The sequence below is a fragment of the Haliotis rubra genome, unplaced genomic scaffold (assembly GCF_003918875.1).
Source record: "Haliotis rubra isolate DU_JTF1 unplaced genomic scaffold, ASM391887v1 Scf464, whole genome shotgun sequence".
NCBI lineage: Eukaryota > Metazoa > Mollusca > Gastropoda > Lepetellida > Haliotidae > Haliotis > Haliotis rubra.
The window spans coordinates 488,069-512,459 of NW_025767151.1; the positions used below are offsets into that span (position 1 = coordinate 488,069).

The window sequence follows — 24,391 nt, forward strand, 5'->3', positions numbered from 1 at the left end:
CTATGACACTGAATTTCCACATAGGTCTGTTATCATTCAAACACAGAGTCAAGTTCTTCTTGAAGACCTGTCATACGATTATGCTAGCGTATTCTGAGGACAGATTTCGAGACCCTCCTATGGTTCTTTCAGAACCCTCATTCTCTTGATGGTCTCCAACCCATCCTTCTTCCCTCAACTCTCTCCATCCCATCTATCCTAACTGAAGTCTCATCTTCCCATTAACTTTCTCCAGACTGACTATGCTACCTTCACTCCCAGTCACCGATCCATACTACCTACTCTCTGACCCACCCATTTTCCCTCAACTCTCTCCGTCCCACCCATTTTCCCTCGACTCTCTCCGTCCCACCCATTTTCCCTTGACTCTCTCCGTCCCACCCATTTTCCCTCGACTCTCTCCATCCCACCCATTTTCCCTCGACTCTCTCCGTCCCACCCATTTTCCCTCAACTCTCTAAACCCCGTCTATGCTACCTTCACTCTGTCTGTCGGACCTACACCTGTAACATATGACCAGTACCAGCAGTTCCATCACTCCTTCTTCAACTTCCTCCCATAGTAAAGCTGTGCCAGAGTGTTTGGTTCCACACCCAGAGTGTACAGCATGATCACCGATCTGTTTATTAACATCGTCTGCAAATACACAGAAATACAGCTCCCAAATGTTCTCAGTGAAGGCAACAACAGGTTTAAATATCTCTTTAATCATTTTTCAGAAGCCTCTCTCACCTTGAAGACACCTTTGGTTTCAAATCTGCGTGATGACGTGATGACTGACTGTGGCAGTGTAACAACATGGCCCATCTTGTGTAGCTTCCTAACCTGCACAAACAAACAACAAACCATGACTAAACACATCAAGTCATTGCAACACAAAAGGCCATCATAAACACAAGTTATCACAGGAACAGAACCAACCAACACAGTAACATGCCAAGTCACCAAAATAGCCCCACAAGCCATCACAGTAACACAAGCCCTCACAGTAACACAAGCCATCATAGGAAAACAAGCCATCACAGGAACACAAGCCATAACAGGAACACAAGCCATCACAGTAACACAAGCCATCACAGGAACACAAGCCATCACAGGAACACAAGCCATCACAGTAACACAAGCCATCACAATAACACAAGCCATCACAGTAACACAAGCCATCACAATAACACCAGCCATCACAGGAACACAAGCCATCACAGGAACACCAGCCATCACAGGAACACAAGCCATCACAGCCAACACCAGCCATCACAATAACAAGCCATCACAGGAACACAAGCCATCACAATAACACTCAGCCATCACAGGAACACAAGCCATCACAGGAACACAAGCCATCAACAATAACACAAGCCATCACAGTAACACAAGCCATCACAGTAACACAAGCCATCACAGTAACACAAGCCATCACAGGAACACCAGCCATCACAGTAACACATGCCAACACCAGCCATTACAATAACACAAGCCATCACAGTAACACCAGCCATCAAAATAACACAAGCCATCACAGGAACACAAGCCATCACAGTAACACATGCCATCACAGTAACACAAGCCATCACAGGAAACACATGCCATCACAGTAACACATGCCATCACAGTAACACAAGCCATCACAGTAACACAAGCCATTACAATAACACAAGCCATCACAGGAACATAAGCCATCACAATAACACAAGCCATCACAGGAACATAAGCCATTACAATAACACAAGCCATCACAGTAACACAAGTCATCACAATAACACATGCCATCATCACAGTAAACACATGCCATCACAGTAACACATGCCATCACAGTAACACATGCCATCACAGTAACATAAGCCATTACAATAACACAAGCCATCACAGGAACATAAGCCATTACAATAACACAAGCCATCATCACAATAACACAAGTCATCACAGGCCAATAACACAAGCCATCACAATAACACAAAGCCATCACAATAACACATGCCATCACAGTAACACATGCCATCACAGTAACACAAGCCATCACACAGCAAACATAAGCAATACAACCCATGACAGCAACACAAGCCATCACAGCAATACAAAGTCATGAATGCAATAACACAAACCATCGCAATAACACAAGCCATCACAGGATACACAAGCCCTCACAATACACACAAGCCATCACAATAACACCAGCCATCACAGCAACACAAGCCATCACAATACACAAGCCATCACAGTAGACACAAGCCTTCACAATAACACAAGCCATCACAGGAACACAAGCCCTCACAGTAACACAAGCCATCACAGGACCACCAGCCCTCACAGTAACACTAAGCCATGACAGCAATAACACCAGCCATCCAACCCACAGGAACACAAGCCATCACAGTAACACCAGCCATCACAGGAACACCAGCCATCACAGGAACACCAGCCATCACAGGAACACAAGCCATCACAGGAACACAAGCCTTCACAATAACACAAGCCATCACAGGAACACAAGCCTTCACAATAACACAAGCCATCACAGTAACACAAGCCATCACAATAACACAAGCCATCACAGGAACAGAACCAACGATCACAGTAACATGCCAAGTCATCACAACAGCCCCGCAAGCCATCACAGTAACACAAGCCATCACAGTAACACAAATCATCACAACAAAACAAGCAAACACAGTAACACAACAAGTTATCACCATAACACAAAATACAACACTGACTGACTGTGTTTGGTTTAACGCCGCTTTAGCAATATTCCAGCAACATCACAAAGCAGGGGACACACAGAAATATTAACCATGACACAATAAAACACAACAGTAACACTATTCATCATAGTAACATGCAAATGCATCACAGTGACACAAGACATTGTAGTAACACAAACTATGACACCAAAACAAATCATCGTAGTAACACAAACCATGACACCAACACAAACCATGACAGCAATACAACCAGCAATACAACCCATGACAGCAATACAACCATGACAGCAATACAACCAGCAATACAACCCATGACAGCAATACAAACCATCACAGCAATACAACCCATGACAGTAACACAAATCATGACAGCAATACAACCCATGACAGCAATACAACCATGACAACGATACAACCAGCAATACAACCCATGACTGCAATACCAACCATGACAGCAATACAACCCATGACAGCAATACAACCATGACAGCAATACAACCCATGACAGCAATACAACCCATGACAGCAATACAACCCATGACAGACAACAGCAATACCCATGCCAGCAATACAACCCATGACAGCAATACCAACCATGACAGCAATACAACCCATGACAGCAATACAACCCATGACAGCAATACAACCCATGACAGCAATACAACCCATGACAGCAATACAACCCATGACAGCAATAACCATGACCAGCAATACAACCCATGACAGCAATACAACCCATGACAGCAATACAACCAGCAATACAACCCATGACAGCAATACAACCCATGACAGCAATACAACCCATGACAGCATACAACCCATGACAGCAATACAACCATGACAGCAATACAACCATGACAGTAACACATTATGTCACCACAGCAAAACAGGTTTTATACATCAACAGGCTGTGTGTTGTAATGTTTGTTCTGTGGTTATGTGTTTGTGTAAATATTCCAGCTACAATACACACTCACTCACTCTCTCTCTCTCTCTCACACACACACACACATACCCTGTTAAAGATCAAGTCAGGGCAAACTTGTGATGGATGAGCTATGTCAAGTGTAGTGTTGGTATGATGACATGTAACACACCAAACCACCAAACAAGACAACTCAATCCAATTCTGTGCCACTCACATGGATAGAAATTAGCCAAGAACCTCTACTGACCCAAGGGGGATAACATATACCCCCTCAAATGTGTGAAGTTCAACGAGACCCCAGGAGACCACTAGCTTATCATACGTCAGGGCTAGTGGGCTAGTGCTAATTTCCATCCAAGTCTTGCAACCAGTCAAATAGCAGGGTCAAATGTTCATCCCTAGTTCCTACAGTACAATATGCATATGTGAAAATAGTTCTTTAGGAACTTGAACTTGCCCCTCAGCGAAGTGAAACTAGCACTTTATAAATATCCTTATTAATGTAACCAGAAACCATACAATTACAACTTACATGAATTACTTGGGATTACGCTTTCTCAGTAAACAACAGATTCTAGTAGTTTTTGAGGTTGAGCCTCATCCATGATTCAAACCAACACAGAGCCAGGCATGACATCACCAACACACAAAGTCAGCCATCTTACCCTGTCAGCTTATTTTTCTCATTTTATAAAACTAGAAGCTAAATTTAGGGTGTCAGCATCTGAGTGAAAACATTCCAACATATTGCTTCACAGAGCTGACTAACGAAGATTGGGTTAGAACCAGCAACCAATGCTTGTCATAAGAGGTGACTAACGGGATTGGGTTAGAACCAGCAACCAATGCTTGTCATAAGAGGTGACTAACGGGATTGGGTTAGAACCAGCAACCAATGCTTGTCATAAGAGGTGTCGGGTTGGGTTAGAACCAGCAACCACACCGGGATTGGGTGGTCAGGCTCGATGACTCAATGATGTTGATCACTGGATTGTCTGGTCAAGATGCTCATGATGTTGATCACTGGATTGTCTGGTCAAGACTCGATTATTTACAGACCACCGCCATATAGCTGGAATATTGGTGGGTGTGGCGTAAAACTAAACTCACTCACTCACTCACTTTACTGGGCTTTGCCATATTACAACAAAGCTTCTAATATACCCCCACCGTGCCCACCACTCACAAGCATGTAGTCTTCCATCAGGAAGACAGGGTCAAATCCTCCGACACGGTCATACATCTTCCTTGTCATCATCAGGGCCTGGTCACCGTGAGGATCCTCTACAGCCATGCAAAGCACAAGAACACAAGATATAGCCAACGTAGGAGGATTAATTAATTCCTGGCCATAAAACATTACATTATTATGTCCAGCTGTCTAGACAAGGATCATACTTTCTTGTGTTACCTCTTTCATCCCTACATCTCTCATATCTCCTTTGATAAACATACAAGACTCGGCTTCCAGACTGTTCCATAAGGAATCTGGCTGGCATTACGAGGCGAGATAGGAGTTTCCGTGAAAAAAATTGAAAGGTTTTTCATTTGGTCCGGAAATTATGAGGTTTTAGGTTCCTGAACTGATTTGTCGATGTCAAGAGATCAGATTTTCATTAGATATGATGAGAGAAGAAAGTTGTTAAATGAATAAATTTGTATGGATTACTGGTGGTTTGGTGTCTGAGGGCAGTTGATGTTTTATTAGTAGTTATTGATATTACATGGCACGTAATACAGTCTGGATGGATACAACAATGAATAATTGCATAATGAACAATCAAGCTTTTCTAATATAGTCAGTAGTCGACTCTGCATTTGGTCGAGATATTGTATGGTGGTCAAATTATTATTTTTAAGTGATTGATTACAGATTCTGCAGATTCTGAAATATAAAGAAAAACATTTGTTTGATTTAGTCATGATTCGGCAAACCTCTTTCTGTACATTGTGTTCAAATGCAAACATTTTCGCTGGCAAGATTATTCACAATCTCTATTTCAATATCACTAGCCTATGTACATATTAAAATATTAAAATACAGTAACACATTCAACCTGACTGGACAACAATATGATGACATCACTGTGATTTATAAATCATTATTATTGCCTTTTAGGGATATATATGTTGCAGATGTTCTTGGAGTTCCATCCAATGCAGAAGGGAGATAACATTTCCATGCTTCCAACACACAAGAAAGTGCGAGAGATGAATGGTTTAACACATTTTGAACAATATTTAGCTATTCATGAAGGCAGTGTGTTAGCATAGTGTGGAGGAAGCCTGAATTATGTATGGCCTATACAAGACCAGAAGATATAAGTTATTGTTTTTGTTTCAAAAATACTTCCAAGTCATTTTGAGATCCAACTGACCTCATGGCTTATAAGAAACTTACAAACTAACGACACATATAGGCTGCAGTTAGTATTTTAGTGACATACAAGAGTACAGACATCATTGTAGCAGATCAACATCAGAGCAAACCTCAGAGGGTACCATAAAATTCCTGCTGCCATCAGAGCTATCCTGCACAATGAATGCCTGTTGGGGAAACCTCCCCGGGGAGGACAACTGGGGAATCTTCTGTGTTGCTACTAATTCTTGGCCTGCGTTGTGGACATGGTAATCAAATGGATGAGCAGACAAAAAACATGACCATGCCATTAAAAAATCAGGCAGACTGGCGCCGGCCATATCGTTGAAACTCCACAGAACAACAAACACTTGAAACTGGTTTAACCCCCGGGGAGAATTTTTCATTTTGGTGACAATATAGCCTATCATCTGTTTTATGCTATTTCCGTTTTTCAAATTTGATTTTGGTCTGGCACTGTGATTAAGCACAGCCTCAAGAAATAAGTCTACAAAGCTGCTACATTACATTTACTTACCCCTAAAGTGAACCTATCACATGAATATGTCTCAAAGCAAAAAGAAACATGTGAAGACTGATCATTATGTCCAGTGTTTTGTCTCGTATAATGGTCTCATTAAGCACATTTCTCACTGTCTTATTGGAACAGGACAGTACTTGAACATAGTGTCTTGATTTCCCTGACAGCTGTCTTCATCTCCAGTAATACTACAGAGATACTACGGTGTCAATGATTTTTCTGATACAAACTTATGTCATAATACCACTATCATATTCATCACACTAGTTGGCTGAATGCCAGTTTGTAGTGTTTAACCTGCTTGACAAAAATATTTGTGAAAATAACATAATCTACATTCAAAATGTCATGACTACAATGTCCTGGGAAGTGACAATAAAATGCTCTTACCTCTGGAAACAGTATTTCTTTCATAGTTCGCTTTTCAAGAACTTTCATTAAATATTTGTCCACATTTAGTAAACAAGATAATGAAACCAAAAACTTCTATTTCAAATTGCAATAAAGTGTATCATATTTATATTAATATTTGTAATTAGTAAGATTTGTTTGCGGTGTTCTTGTAGTGTTGGCATTTGGTTAATCTATCTAACCCTACAGAATTAGGAAATATTAATCATCAATCAAAAAATTGGCTTTCCAAATGAAACCTGTATTCATAATGATGAAATTAAAAATACAATAACAGTCGAGATCAAACACAATCAATCATGGTACTAAAACACAGAATCTCTTGTAATGAAGTTTTGGGGTTTTACTAAGCTGCCGTATATATCAGGGCTGCTACAGATCCACTATGAGGTGAATATGATAAATATCGCAAATATTGGCTCATGTATACAATAACATCATAGCAGCTGGTGTATTGATTAAATTCGGGGCGGTGGGGTAGCCTAGTGGTTAAAGCGTTTGCTCGTCACACCGAAGACCCGGGTTCGAATCCCCACATAGGTACAATGTGTGAAGCCCATTTCTGGTGTCCCCCGCCGTGATGTTGCTGGAATATTGCTAAAAGCGGCGTAAAACCAAAATCAGTCAGTCAGTCAGTTGATTAAATTCTGTGAACAATAACACAACTAATTGTTTGTCAAGTCTTGACCATGTTGATTGTGTTACCTTATCATGACAATGACGTGCAGGACCACCTTACTGTCAAATATAATACAAACAAGAGTTGACTATTATCTGCCTAGCTTGGATATATTGATTTTGCATAACTTGCCTTGAAAAAAACACTAAAAAGTTCAAGTTAAGACATTCTTTCAAAAACATTCATGAATAATTGATTCTAGTGATTGCCAATAATGAATTAACTTCATGAAGGGAGGTGCAGTGAATCACAGAATGAATTGTGAGAGCCTAAATGTATATCCCTCAAACTGAGTGAGTGAGTGAGTGAGTGAGTGAGTGAGTGAGTGAGTGAGTGAGTGAGTGAGTGAGTGAGTGAGTGAGTGAGTGAGTGAGTGAGTGAGTGAGTGAGTGAGTAAGTATATTGACACAAACCAACCAAGTCGGCTAGCCTGAGCACCTCATCATGTAAGTCATCTCTTATGACCAATTCAAACCCAAATCTTACAAAGACACAGAACTTGTGACAGAGATTGTAAATCCATTTTTATTATCGCGTTTTGTCAACCACAGCCTGAATTTACAACCATTAAGTTTTTTCAGCTATATTTGTATAGTGGATTAATTACTGTATGAGACTCTGAATGCAAACAGTACTGGAGAAGATTTCAGGATCAGAACTATCGGCTTACAGTGAGTGAGTGAGTGAGTGAGTGAGTGTGTGAGTATGGTTTTACACCGATTTTATATTCCAACAATATCATGGTGGCAGACACCAGAAATGGGTTTAACACATGGTACCCATGTGGGGAATCAAACCTGGGTCATCGACATGGCGAATGAACGCTTTAACCACTAGGCTACCCAACTTCCCTCGGGTTACAAGCTGGAACTACTGTACCACACAACCCCACTCTGTTTTGCTAATACTCTGCTGGTAGTTTACCGTTTTTTATGGTAAAATCCATTATATAATATCCTATATAATTACTTTCTTTGAGCCTATGAGATCTATTGAGCCACAACAGATTAACTAACGAAATCACAGCCACAATAAAGCCGGAAAGTAAGTTTCAGAGTCTCTAACTAGTTGACCGATCTAAACGGATCTAAGAAATATCAGATTACGAGTACCATGAAAATGATAAGGCTGGAGACTATATGGAGGTGATTACAAAAAACTCATTAGTTTTCTATATATAGACTTGATTAGTTTTCCTTAATCCCGTCTTAAATGCCACATCAGACACGTCTCGGGCCAATCACTGATGAAACTGATCAAAGATGGTGTGCTCACTGGCATCTTGTGACCATACATGTGATACAATTGTAGTGCTTTGTGAAACTAGCAGTAACCTCCATACTTACACCAAGACCCTTCAGTTGGAGAGCTAACACTGTGTTGTTCTACATTTGGGTTTATGCCAAACATTTTATTATATACTTGTAGACATAATCAAGTAATCTTTGAAGCCTTATACATTGACCAAAATGATACTTTTGCTATGATGTTATCATAATAACTATGTTAAAATAATATTCTTTCATTCATAATATGTATTTCCTTTCGCATTTGTCATTGTCTGTTGATTCAGTGTGTATCAACACATATAAATTCAGGATCTATCATTGTGTACTGATTCAGTGTTAATCATGGCCTATTGACTCAGTATCTATCATTATCTATTGATTCAATATCTAACATTGTCTACTGATTCAGTATCTATCATTGTCTACTGATTCAGTATCTAATATTGTCTATTGAAACCCTATCTATCATTGCCTACTGATTCAGTATCTATCATTGCCTATTGATTCAGTGTCTCAAATTGTCTATTGATTCAATATCTATCATTGTCCATTAATTCAGTATCTATCATTGTCTACTGTTTCAGTATCTTATCATTTTCCATTGATTCAGTATCTAAAATCATCTATTGATTCAGTATATATCATTGTATACAGATTCAGTATCTACAAATGTCTATTGATTCACTGCCCTATAATTCACAACGATTCACAATACTGATCCTTGATTCAGTATCTATCATAAGTTATTGATTCTTTTTATGTTACACCAATCATCTTTAGCGTACTGATTCAATCAATGTCATTTTGTTGTGTCCTGTGTCCCCAAACTGGCATCGATTGTACACTCAAAACCATGCACCGGATGAAAATAGCTCTGACATGTGTTGTATCAGTTGATCAGTGAGATGCTACACCTGTGTGATACACCTGAAACATTTCAAAACTCTCTAACAATTTACAGTATTAGATTGTGGCAGGACATCACAAGCTGACGTCCCTTCCATGTCAACCTGCTGAAGGGGACAGTCTCTTCAGTGATGTGGAGAAGGCATATGAATGAAAACTTTATGGCTGCTTCAAAGTTTTAAAAAGATCAACAAAATTGTGTTGTTGTTTTTCATATTTGCCCAATGTGTATGCATGATGTCATGTACAAATTGGCATGACTAGAACACACGCACAAGTTAGCACTGCAAGAACAGTCTTCACTGCCACTTACCAGTGATGCGATTAAAACGATTCGCAAACAGCTGTACAATCTTGAGCCTGTAATATGTCATCCAGTCTAGCACCGGCAAGCCACGTGATTTCCTGAAGTAAATTTGCATTGTGTGGTTATCATGATGATAAAACAAATAATTCACGGCAATATCTTATAATACACATAGTGCAAGCTGCAAATGTAATACATTATTACATGTATTTACTCTGAAACTGAACACTAGACCAAAGCTAAAATATCTGAAAGCCCTCCAAGCACGCTTCACAATCACAGTTTAGATGTGAGGTAGTGAATGTCCCAAAACATTTTATAAACCCACACCAAACATTTAAACTGCTCCACCAAAGTTTGAAGGGGGGAAACTTTAAGCTGCAAAGAGTTATGTCCCCTGGGGAAAAAATCACCTGTATTGGACAACTGCAAATTTATCTTCCTGACAGGTGATGTTCACACCTGCATGGACCAACAACTGGTGCGATAACAAGAAGGCAATCAACCTCAGACTACACTCAGATTCCATCACTCCACTAGGAGATATTCACAGTTACATGACATCGGCATGGTCTTTCATGATAAAAACACTTTTGCTTTTGTTTAAAAATCTTTTACTTCACTCAGACTGTATGAAATAAAAATAAAATAAATCAAAGAAAAAACAAGATAAAATCAAGCAAGATTTTCTCACAGATAACCCTTTCACATAGATGCATCAGTCATAAAATCCTAATATTTAGTTTACCCCATTTGTAAACACTTATCTTCTCACAGCTCACCATTACCCAGAGATGAAGAGGCAATAAAATCTTCACAATTAGTTTGCACCTTTCATAAACATCTATCTTCTCACAGCCATCACAAATTTCATTCTGACATATGTCATATGACATATACGCTTGAAATAGATCTAATTATACTTTGTTTTTAGGGACTGGAGCAAGTAGCAATTCCCCAGATATAGTGAATGATTAATGCCATCTTAATCACAACAGACATAGTGTGCAGCATATGGACTTCCATAATACTCAAGATACATCTTTCTATAGAAGGCAACAGGCGTTTCACTCTGATACAGTGTAGGACAAAGATTCAATGGGGTTCCACCCAAAATCAAACTAGTATTGCTAAAGCAATGTAATGTCAAACACAACACATGTCACAGGTGTCATCCATTAAGACATCCGACCCATGAAGGTCCGGGTTAATGTATCTTCAGAAGCCCATGCTTGTCGTACACATGAAGAGCTCCATTAAGAGGCCTCTCACGGCGACGGGCTGGTCAGGCTCACTGACTTGGTTGACACATGTCACCGGTTCCCAATTGCGTAGATCGATGCTCACGCTGTTGATCACTGGATTGTCTGGTCCAGACTCGATTATTTACAGACCACCGCCAAATAGCTGGAATATTGCTGAGTTCGGGTTAAACTAAACTCACTCACTCACTCATTAAGATATCCCTCCTATGTGTATTTTTACAGATATTGCTGATATACCGGTATGTAAAATATTAATTCACTCCTACCTGTATTCCGGTGTAAACCATCAAAGTCCAGTGTGAAAGCCGAGGCCACATTTCCTGGTGTGGCCAGGGCCTCACTACTGAGGACATCAAAGTCTCGGGGCAGCAGGGTGTCCGCGTGTAGGAACAGAATCATGGAACCGCTGGACTCCATCACTCCAGTATGCTGCTGAATCCCCCGGCCTGGAACACCATGAAACCACTGATATATATAAGGAGTGAGTGAGTTTGGTTTAGTTATTCAAGGAATATCACAGCAGGGGACACCTGAAATGGGCTTCACATATTGTACGCATGTTGGGATTCAAACTCGGGTCTTTGGCGTTACAAGTGAACGCTACATACAATATGCCTAATGTATAGTTAGGCTACTGTCATGCCAAAATTATACTGTAGGACTGTCATTTTGTTGATTTCATTGAGGTTTTGATCTCATCAATACATTATACTTCAGGGATCCATCTCTTGTGGTTTTTTGTATACTTCCATGGTGTATTTGACAGTCAGTTTACAGTCAGTTGAAATTGCTTCTGGTGTATTTGACAGTCAGTTTACAGTCAGTTGAAATTGCTTCTGGTGTATTTGACAGTCAGTTTACAGTCAGTTGAAATTGGTTCTGGTGTATTTGACAGTCAGTTTACAGTCAGTTGACATTGGTTCTCTGTGACAGTCATTTGACAGTCAGGTTACAGTCAGTTGAAATTGGTTCTGGTGTATCTGACAGTCACTTTACAGTCAGTTGAAATTGGTTCTTGTGTATTTGACAGTCACTTTACAGTGAGTTGAAATTGGTTCTGGTGTATTTGACAGTCAGGTTACAGTGAGTTGACAGTAGACAGTCAGGTTACAGTCAGTTGACATTGGTTCTGGTGTACAGTGAGTTGAAAGTTCTGGTGTTAGTCACTTTACAGTCAGTTGAAATTGGTTCTGGTGTATTAGACAGTCACTTTACAGTCAGTTGACATTGGTTCTGTGTATTTGACAGTCACTTTACAGTGAGTTGAAATTGGTTCTGGTGTATTTGACAGTCACTTTACAGTCAGTTGAAATTGGTTCTGGTGTATTTGACAGTCACTTTACAGTCAGTTGAAATTGGTTCTGGTGTATCTGACAGTCACTTTACAGTCAGTTGAAATTGGTTCTGGTGTATTTGACAGTCACTTTACAGTCAGTTGAAATTGGTTCTGGTGTATTTGACAGTCAGGTTACAGTCAGTTGAAATTGGTTCTGGTGTATTTGACAGTCACCTTTACAGTCAGTTGAAATTGGTTCTGGTGTGTATTAGACAGTCAGGTTACAGTGAGTTGAATTGGTTCTGGTGTATTTGACAGTCACTTTACAGTGAGTTGAAATTGGTTCTGGTGTATTTGACAGTCAGTTTACAGTCAGTTGAAATTGGTTCTGGTGTATTTGACAGTCAGTTTACAGTCAGTTGAAATTGGTTCTGGTGTATTTGACAGTCAGTTTACAGTCAGTTGAAATTGGTTCTGGTGTATTTGACAGTCAGTTTACAGTCAGTTGAAATTGGTTCTGGTGTATTTGACAGTCAGTTTACAGTCAGTTGAAATTGGTTCTGGTGTATTTGACAGTCAGTTTACAGTCAGTTGAAATTGGTTCTGGTGTATTTGACAGTCACTTTACAGTCAGTTACAGTCAGTTGACATTGGTTCTGTGTATTTGACAGTCACTTTACAGTCAGTTGAAATTGGTTCTGGTGTATTTGACAGTCACTTTACAGTCAGTTGAAATTGGTTCTGGTGTATTAGACAGTCACTTTACAGTCAGTTGAAATTGGTTCTGGTGTATTTGACAGTCACTTTACAGTCAGTTGAAATTGGTTCTGGTGTATTTGACAGTCACTTTACAGTCAGTTGAAATTGGTTCTGGTGTATCTGACAGTCACTTTACAGTCAGTTGACATTGGTTCTGGTGAGACAGTTGGTTACAGTCAGTTGAAATTGGTTCTGGTGTATCTGACAGTCACTTTACAGTCAGTTGAAATTGGTTCTGGTGTATTGGACAGTCACTTTTAGTCAGTCAGTTGAAATTGGTTCTGGTGTCTGACAGTCAGACTCAGGTTACAGTCAGTTGAAATTGGTTCACTGGTGTATCTGACAGTCACTTTACAGTCAGTTGAAATTGGTTCTGGTGTATTTGACAGTCAGTTTACAGTCAGTTGAAATTGGTTCTGGTGTATTTGACAGTCACTTTACAGTCAGTTGAAATTGGTTCTGGTGTATTTGACAGTCAGTTTACAGTCAGTTGAAATTGGTTCTGGTGTATCTGACAGTCACTTTACAGTCAGTTGAAATTGGTTCTGGTGTATTTGACAGTCAGTTTACAGTCAGTTGAAATTGGTTCTGGTGTATTTGACAGTCAGTTTACAGTCAAATGAAACTGGTTCAGACTGGTTCCTGTTTTTTAATTTCACTCAAAGTGTTACCTGGATGTCAGAATATGTTATTGTCTTCATCTACAATTACAAAACTCTACTAGCTATTACAAAACTGCACCTGCAAACCTGGAATATTTCAATGGCAACCTTTCCGCGGTACTATTTGTAATTGCTTTCAGAAAAGTGTATGAGACTTATTGGCAACTGAAAAGAAATATATGCCAATCTAATTCTTAAAACAATTCACTTTTACGTGTGGTATATGCCTCAATGTCTTAAAATTTACAATATGTAGTTAGTTGGGTGTTTTTAGTTTTATTTAAATCCTGATATGACATTTGTTACAAAGTTAATCATGTCAGGGAAACTGTGCTTCGGTGTCAGTTCATCTGAGCCGAATGTCGCTTGCCCTAGTTCTGGCCCAAATAGGCTACTGTCCTACTGTGGAAGACCACATGTTTACTTAATTAAAAGGAGGTAATTTGAAGTAATCAAAAACATGGTGTAAGATGTAACAGGAAATGAATTTAAACAAATATCGTTTGTATTCTTTAAAACATAACTGTGTTGATTAAACATTTGGGGAAAATTATGGTAAATTTAATTTCATGAACACTGAGTTTGTCACGTGTTGTTGCATCAACGTTTCATTTTTCACGTTTCACAAACAACATAATGTAGTTAACGATTAATCATTTCACCAAGGCAGCTTGGGGATTCAAAAGTCTTCAAATGTTAACTATTTCTTTAAGGAGCAGATGTTTTTTTGTTATTGTAAATAGAATTAAGTCATCAGCAAGGTCAGCACCAAGATCAAACGATGAGGACCAAGACCACAGAACAATACCGAGATTCAGTGATCAATTTCAGATCAACTCCAGGATTGACACCAGATTCAAGTAATCAATCCCAATATCAAGAGGATCAAGTAATCAACTCCATGATCAAGTGTTCAGTTCCGGGCCTAGATATTTTAGGCTCTCTTAGCGCTAAAAGAGCTTCGAAAATCTAGGCCCATGATCAGGTGATCAACACCAGGATAACGTGATCAACATCAGGATCACGTGATCAACATCAGGATCAAATGGTCAACACCAGGATCAAGTGATCAACACCAGGATCACGTGATCAACACCAGGATCAAGTGATCAACACCAGGATCACGTGATCAACACCAGGATCAAGTGATCAACACCCGGATCATGTGATCAACATCAGGATCACGTGATCAACTCCAGGATCACATGATCCACACCAGAATACCATGATCAACACGAAGATCAAGTGATCAGTTCCAGGATCAAGTGATCAACACCAGGATCACGTGATCAACACCAGGATCAAGTGATCAACACCCGGATCATGTGATCAACATCAGGATCACGTGATCAACTCCAGGATCACATGATCCACACCAGAATACCATGATCAACACGAAGATCAAGTGATCAGTTCCAGGATCACGTGATCAACACCAGGATCACATGATCAACATCAGGATAAAGAGATCAACACCAGGATCACATGATCAACACTAGGATCACGTGATCAACACCAGGATCACGTGATCAACACCAGGATCACGTGATCAACACCAGGATCATGTGATCAACATCAGGATCAAGTGATCAACAATGGTGATCACATGATCGTCGGATCACCAAGATCAACACCAGGATCACGTGATCAACACCAGGATCATGTGATCAACATCAGGATCAAGCGATCAACACTAGGATCACGCGATCAACACTAGGATCACGTGATCAACACCAGGATCACGTAATCAACACCAGGATCAAGTGATCAACACCAGGATCATGTGATCAACACCAGGATCATGTGATCAACATCAGGATCAAGTGATCAACACCAGGATCACGTGATCAACACCAGGATCACATGATCAACACCAGGATCTAGTGATCAACATCAGGATCAAGTGATCAACACTAGGATCACGTGATCAACATCAGGATCACGTGATCAACATCAGAATCAAATGATCAGAATCACGTGATCAACACCAGGATCAAGTGATCAACACTAGGATCATGTGATCAACATCAGGATCAAGCGATCAACACTAGGATCATGTGATCAACATCAGGATCAAGCGATCAACACTAGGATCACGTGATCAACACTAGGATCACGTGATCAACACCAGGATCACATGATCAACACCAGGATCTAGTGATCAACATCAGGATCAAGTGATCAACACTAGGATCACGTGATCAACATCAGGATCACGTGATCAACATCAGAATCAAATGATCAGAATCACGTGATCAACACCAGGATCAAGTGATCAACAAGTCCATTATGTTTCAGTACATCTAAGAAGACAAAATATGGCATATACTTCTGCTGAATCAATATGAATATTCAATCACTTGATTTTGAGTCAGTCAGTCAGTCAGTCAGCATGAGCATCGATCTATGCAATTGGGATACAATATGACATGTGCCAACCAGGATGACTAAATAAGGAATAAGCTCTTACTTCAACACAACCCTTGAGTTCTACACACTGACGTATGACAATGGTATTTGACTGTATATGTAATTAAAGTGACTTCATGGGAGAACAAACGATGAACCATAAACATACATGTTCGAACAGTTGTGGACGAAACATAACTCATTTCATAACATTATCCTACATTAAATATTCAAATGAATAAAATTGAATTTGATAAAATAAATAAATCCAAATAAGTTTAAATGTGATTTCAATTTGATACACTTACCAGGTTTACTTGAAACAACCTTGACCTTTACAGGAGATGACCTTGCAAATTCCTGACAGATCTTAACTGTGTCATCCGAACTTCCTCCATCTGACACAACAATTTCGGCAATATTGTCCGTACAGTTCACCCTCTGAAATAAATATACACATGAGGAACTGCACAACATGGGAGAGAATTAAGCCTGTCATTTACCACTGTAGTGGAACTACAGATAAAATACTACAGGTGGCTAATCTCCCTTTACTTCGGTCATTAATCGGGGTTTTCGCATAATGTTTTCACATCTTTTGCTTTGAGAAAGTCAATCTTGTCAAGTTCTGGGTTAGAATTGATCTTCAGTAACCCATGTTTGTTGTGAGAGGCGACTAACGGATCGAGTGGTCAGGCTCGCTGACTTGGTTGACACATCTCATCGTATCCCAATTGTGTATACTGATGCTCATGCTGTTGATCACTGGATTGTCTGGTCCAGACTTGATTATTTACAAACCGCAGCCATATAGCTGGAATAGCGGCGTAAAACTAAACTCACTCACTCACTTTGACAAAGTCAGGGATTGTAATCCGGCTTTCAAGCAGATGCTCTTTTCACTACTTGAGGTAGTCTTTAAATTTTGGCCATCAAGAGGTGGCTCAGGAATTGTGGAAAGGTCAAAACTGCACTAGTCTATATAATGTTATAGATTCACTACAGTCATCTATCAATATACAATAATTTGGTTAACACGACACACTTGTTCTATTTCAATCTCAATGGTTTATATATTGAAAGCAAATGCATGATAATAAAATATATGCAGTTATGTATGTCCCAGACAATATACATAAACACCTATATATATACAGTTACCATCATCAAACTAATACCTAGATACATGAATTTACCATCACATACATCAGTAGTTTCATTTGTTCTGCTGATACAATTTGCAGCATGCACATACTTTTATGGATTCACATTTCACACAAAGATCATCTAAAACAGCAATGAGCAGTAGGAAACAGATATGTTTGTTTTTCGCTTGGGTCAGTGTGTCCGAATACACCCATCACTATGCATTGTGCATGTGGTCTTGAAAGTCTTGTGCATTTCGTGGTCAGTAGCTGACAACAGCGTTAAACAGGTCAACGATGTCATTAGAAAAGATATTATTGCAGAGGGACAAAGATGTCCATAAAACTCAAGCCAGAAGTTCATAATTACTACACAATGGAAGAAATAGCTTCCATTCTCGGGAAGACATTTATAATAGAGGGTTGGTTGACATTCACACTTTTGAAGAATGAGCAGTGTCTGGGATTTTTCCTTGTTTTGGTTTATTCTTTCTGTTTGGCCGTAATAAATGTTCAGACACATTTATTTTGACCTTTCATTTATTCGTTAATTGAGAATAAGAACTGCCTTATTCCCAAGCAGTGAAAGGACTTTGCCCAAGGCACAATGTCACACAATTTTGACAATTTCGAGGCGAACAGCCATGGAATGTAAACGATTGCTCCGTACACAGAAAACTGTCACACGCAGTGTTGTTGGTGTTTACCAAACTGGTTTCAATCAAGTTGTGTGTAGGATATCCGTAAAGAGTGCTCCAACGGACATAACTGTATGGGGTTAATTTGAAACAATGTTCAGCCAGTAGAGGAAGTAAGAGCCGATTTAATGCAACATTGCATCAATTAATTTGAACTTTCTAATTTAATATTGTAATCTAAATACGTAATTTCTTTTGGAATAAATTACATGGTAGCTTGCCTGAGGGATGACAGTTAGTATTATTGAGAGAAATACATTATGGATTTTTAGGGAAGTGTGGTGTGACATAGTGCCTTTTAACTCTAACTTTAACATTTTTACTAATTTTAGCTCTGTTAACACGCTATATCTATATATTACTCTGAACACAGCTTCTAGCCTTTCACCAACTGGTGACAGCAATCAAGTTTCCTCTGAAAGAAACTAATGACTGAAAAGTGATATATTAATTATCAAAGATAATTCCTGATATTTGTCTTATCAAGAGTTCTATTGTCCCTTAACCATGGAATAAAATAATCTGCTTTTTACCTGGTTAAAACAAAGTGTCAATCAAGTGTCAATTAGTCTGGTTATAACTCTGCATATAACAAAGTGTCAGTACAGTATAACAACTATTATGTACCACTTGTTATTTCTATTACATGCTGTTGTTAATGTTAAACTGCTGCTTGTCACAACATACCATGCATATATGCTCCTCACCATTTGGTTGTACTCACTTTTAGCTTGATAACGATGTAAGAATCTACATCAAAACGTCGCTCAACGCAAATAAACCAGAAGTTGTCATCCATAAAGTTGTATGTTTCATTTGTTGACTCACCAACTTCTAGAATGCCGATCAAACAAAGAGAATATTACCTTCAACAAATCCCTGAGAGTGCGAGCTATGTTATCAGCCTCATTATATGTGGGGATGACGACGCTCCAATGTGGATGTTTCAGTTCCGAACTTGGCACTCCAACATGGGCCTCCAGAACCGGTAAATCTTCAGGGTAATCCTGAAAATGTCCACACATGTAAATCACTCATGAATAAGCTCATCCCCTTCGTCAACAGGGGGCAGGTGGTGGGGCAGCCCAGTGGCTTAAGTATTCTTCATCACACTTGATTGCATTGTACAGAGTGTGACACCCATTTCTGGTGTCCCCTGTTATGATATTGCTGGAATATTGCTTTGAATGGTGTAAAACACACAGTGAGTATGATTTTATGCCACATTTACCAATATTCCAGCACTGTACCTATATGGGGAATCAAACCCAGGTTTTGTTCGTCACAAGCAAACGCTTTAACCACTCTGCTACCCCACCGCCCCCATATTGTTTAGAAAACAACTCACCACATCATTGAGGGTTACTGGGAGTAGGTGTAGCTTCAGGTTGAGGCGACGGCACGCTACGGCCTGTTGCTGAAACACTTCCTCGCTACCCCACTTGATGCCCTTGAACAAGTCATCTGTGAAGATATGTAACAATCCTAGCCTTTGTTCTCTAGGTATATCAACCTACACACCTGTAGTATAGTTGAAAAGCAGGTTGTGCAGCTGCTGTGACTCTAAGTGAGTGAGTGAGTGAGTGAGTTTGGTTTCACGCTGCTTTTATCAATATTCCAGCAATATCACAGCGGAGGACACCAGAAATGGGCTTCACAGTTGTACCCATGTGGGGAATCGAACCTGGGTCTTCAGCATGATGTGTGAACGCTTTAACCACTTGGCTACCCCCACCGCCCCTCTAGGGGTGTATATGTATCAAAACTGCAAACTATGACTGAAGCCAACATGAAACATATGTATGACTTGTTTGTCTGAATATCCCGAATATCCCGAATACTCTCTCACTCATTCCCCAAGAGAATACTCATGTTCACCTTTCCCAATCACAACTTAAAGTGCTTTAAACATACCTTTTAACCCCAAAACAAGACACAGTATTTCTTCTGTAAATGATAAACCTATCTTCAGCCTTGCATGTCCTCAGAAATAAACATCCCCCCTGATTTTCTACCTACCAACAAGTCCCCTGCAGCTATCTCGGAATTCCATGAGGTAGTATACTCCATCTTCAGCCTTGCATGTTCGCAGAAATAAACATCGTCTGATTTTATACCTACCAACAATTCCCCTGCAGCTATCTCGCATTCCTATGAGGTAGTATCCCCCATCTTCAGCCTTCCCCAGAACGGCATCAGTGCTTGGAGACTGCAGGAGTGTCATGGCTTCGTTCAGGATGTCAGTGGTGATTCCAGGAATGTCACTCCCTAAATATCAAAAACATCTCATGCCACTTTCTGTTGTTGCCTGGACACCAGAACTCTTCATGCATATAGCTATTGTTGCATCCCTTAGCAAATCTCAGTCTATTTCCTGTTATGATCTTGGCTTGACCAGGGGGCGGATGCAGCTTTTTGAGAAAGGGGGTGCACAGTGAGTGAGTTTGGTTCTACGCCGCTTTAACAGTGTTCCAGCAATATCACGGCGGGGGACACCAGAAATGGGCTTCACACATTGTGCCCATGTGGGGAATCGAACCCGGGCCTTCGGCGTGACGAGCAAACGCTTTAATCACTAGGCTACCCCATCACCCCGTTTTCACAAGAGTTTCAATGGTCATTTAATAAACTTTCAGGACAAAAAGAGGGGGTGCATCTGGATCCGCCAATGCTTGACAGCCTCATTGTTGGTCAGTTTTACAAAAGCGGTAACATTCCCTACATGCATCACTTTCAGCAGCCTCCAACAATATCGGAAATAATTTTAACAGCAGGTTTATCATAATCCGTGACAGTCTTGGATTCTAACGCTGGTACTAAACACAGCGAGGGTGGACTCGCTATTGATCACTGAACTACCTCCATCCAAACATTCTCAAGGAACCTACCAATAACAATCGTGTAAGTGTGGTTCTGTGAGAAGCTCTCACGGAAAGCGTACGCAAGCTTCTCGCCAAGGCACAGGCCCGGCAGTTGGGGAGACCACGAGACATCCATCTTGGCAAATCTACGCCCCAACCATCGGTCCATCTGAGGCTCCGTGGCTCCACTGTAAGAGACCGTGACATGGGGTGCTGGCAAGTCCCCATTTGACTGGAGCTTTGTCAGTTCACTAAAGAGGTGTTCGCTCTGAAATAGATTGGTTGATAAATATTCCACAGCTTTCACTGAAGTCCATTACTTCTGTAATAATGAAAGGTGTTCAGCGGCAGGATCAGTTTCTGAAATGAACATAATTAACAGAAAAATGGTTCCCAAATTATACCCTAAAAATATAATAAAAAGGAGCCAAGGGACTTTCTTCATTTTGTTCAAGACTAGATCAGGAAATGTTTGTTCAGGAAAAATTTATTCGCATTACTACAAAAGGCAATCACCCAGTACACCCAACTTGTGCTGGGGTTTTCTTAAAAAAATATGTTATAAACACAAGAAAACATCCACATCAGTTAAACCCTTGAGCCTTAGTGATGTGCACTAAAAGTAGCACATACAAACAGGGTATTTGATACAATGAATAGTGTTTAATAACAAACCTTCCATTAAATAACTTAACATTCTTTCATGAAAGGCAAAGTGTGAACTTAAAGGACATCTAGCAATTACTTCTGTGTATTCATTATGCTTCCATCAACATTATGCCATGAATTTGGGAAATACCACATCAGAGCTACAGATAACTTTTTAAGTCATTGAGTGTTGACTCACTTGTGTTCATTTCAATTGGGTATCCTAATTTTCCTTTGAGTAACCAAATAAATTGTACCCACCTGACTCAAGCTCATTTGGGGATTTTTCCATTATCCATTAATTATAAAACTATGATAAAGTTTAAATGTTGGTTTACGGTGTTTGTTATTTATGTTTGATCTGTAATTTGAGAAACCATAAGAAAGACTGCAAGTTGCCACATTCATGATCTGAAATAAAACCTCTCAATATACCTCAGTTATTATATCTCACCTCAGTAACACCAGAGCTAAGATTTGACAGTTTTGTGTGTCACATGTAAGAGTAAATTTATTGAGTATTTACAAAAATTTAAGCGTACTTGTACGCAACAGACATAATAGGAATTGAGTTTTCACATAAATATTTGCGTAATTTACGCAGATACGCAGCTTATCTGTACCTCTGCCACATTCTGATTGGTCAATCAGAGGGATCAAATCACAATAATCAACTCCACCGGAAATTGGTGATTTGATGACCATTATCATTGTAGAAGATGTTATTGCTAGAAAAGATTTATTTTTCAGCATTTTCAGCTTTTGTAAGTAAGCAATTATAAAGTAAGAATACCTACAACTACAGATTTTCAGCTCAAAATATAAAATTTTAAAGTGCAGAAAATATAATAACAGATACATTATGCTAGGATCATAAAGATGTACATTGATTTCCTTTTACTTTCAATCCTGACACTCTCAGTCACTGGGAAATCAACTTCAAAATGTTTGGAACTGTTATAATCATAAACTAGATCAAATATTTGCTGCAAGTTTGTAAAATAACTGAAATATTAAGGGGTCACATAGATGACTATATTGCACAAATAATTCCAAGACAAAACTTTTTAAAAATTGTGGATTAAGGCAAGGATATGCCCTTAATACTATCAATTGCGCTTATTCCAAAATTCGGGGATATCATCCAGGTACCCACAGGACAAAACAATAACAAAAGCAACCACTAGTTTCAGGGGATTGCTCTAGATCACTGTCTCTTTAATGTAGCCAACTCTAATGAAATACAATCTTCATTCCTTATTTATGTTATTTACTACCCCAAAATACACTGCCACAGAGCTGGAATAATGTTCAGAATTAAATAACAAAACAAAACAAAACAAAACACACTCATGTGATAACCACTTTGTAGCAGGTGAGTTCTTCTCTAATCCACTGGGGAAAGGTGGTGTAGCCCAGTGTTTAAAGCATTCATGTGTAATGCGGTAGACTGGGGTTCGATTCCTTACATGGGTACAATGTGTTACGCCTATTTCTGGTGTCCCCTGCTGTCATATTACTGGAATATTGCTAAAAGCGGCATAAAACTAAACTCACTCACTCTCTCACTCTAATCCACTGGGTAGAACAACACTTACCATATACCGCTGGGCTCTAGCTGCCCCACTTGGCCCCAGTTCAGGCACCAACCTCGTCTTTGTGGCACCAGGTGTCGGATAGCGACTAAAGACAACAATGTTCGTCCTGGATTTCTTCCTGCGAGTGTTGAACATGAGGTACATGGACATCAGAAGAACACAGCCAGCTCCTGCACCCAGACTTGTCCTGGCCCACCGAGGCATAGCCTCAGGCATGTTGAAAATGTCTGCTCTCTCTACAAGAAAATATGAGCGAGGAGATTTAAAAATAAGCCCCTCTTTAAAGGCTACAAATGCCTAATTTATTACGGTAGTAAATCAAATTTATTGAAAACAGTTGAAATTTGTTTTCTATCTGAAGTTGACCTTTGATACAAAAGTTGTTGATAACATTATATAATATTATCTATGGACCTTAAAATGCTACCTTAAATTCAGACACCTTATTCGATGTAAAAGGTAATGGAACCTGTTCCCACATGCCGAAATTGGCTTCGACTGTCTAGTCATGACCCTATATCATAGTGAACTGTGACTATTTATTGTACTGCAAGACACATTAACCTAAGATTGAAATGCTAGCATTGACCTTTAAATGTTCTCTAGATTTTACTACTTTAATTTTACTCCATTAATATTCTGGAAACGTCAAAGTATACATTAGTTTCAATTTCAGGTAATATTTGCAGCCAGTTTTTGTGTGAAGCAGTACACCAAAAAAATCAAAACTTTATTCAAAGTTCTCGCTCTAAGTGAGCCTTAAGATCAAAGTCCAGTAACATTGCAAGTGGCAATCATCAGTCGGTCTATGTAATCCCATTAGAGGTACCTGACATTAAAAAAGAGTGATCAGCATTAAAAATAGGAGGTATTGGTGACACTCTCTCCGCTAAATGCTTCCATAAAGGCACATGATATAATATACCTTGATACAGGTGAACTTCGACC

The 24,391-nt window shown here is 39.5% G+C and overlaps 1 protein-coding gene across 1 annotated transcript; it reads right to left on the minus strand.

Annotated features, from left to right (window-relative positions):
* Positions 1-395: 395 nt before the first annotated feature.
* Positions 396-24,337, minus strand: LOC124290392. The gene is made up of 13 exons (XM_046727097.1): positions 24,273-24,337; positions 23,444-23,679; positions 21,225-21,465; positions 20,458-20,604; positions 19,685-19,800; positions 19,203-19,343; positions 16,802-16,934; positions 11,654-11,833; positions 10,536-10,584; positions 10,129-10,220; positions 4,817-4,914; positions 733-825; positions 396-636 (listed from the first exon to the last, which is right to left on the minus strand). Exons 1-13 carry the CDS (start codon positions 24,277-24,279, stop codon positions 535-537), a joined length of 1,635 nt encoding a protein of 544 aa, XP_046583053.1. The 5' UTR covers positions 24,280-24,337; the 3' UTR covers positions 396-534.
* Positions 24,338-24,391: the final 54 nt, after the last annotated feature.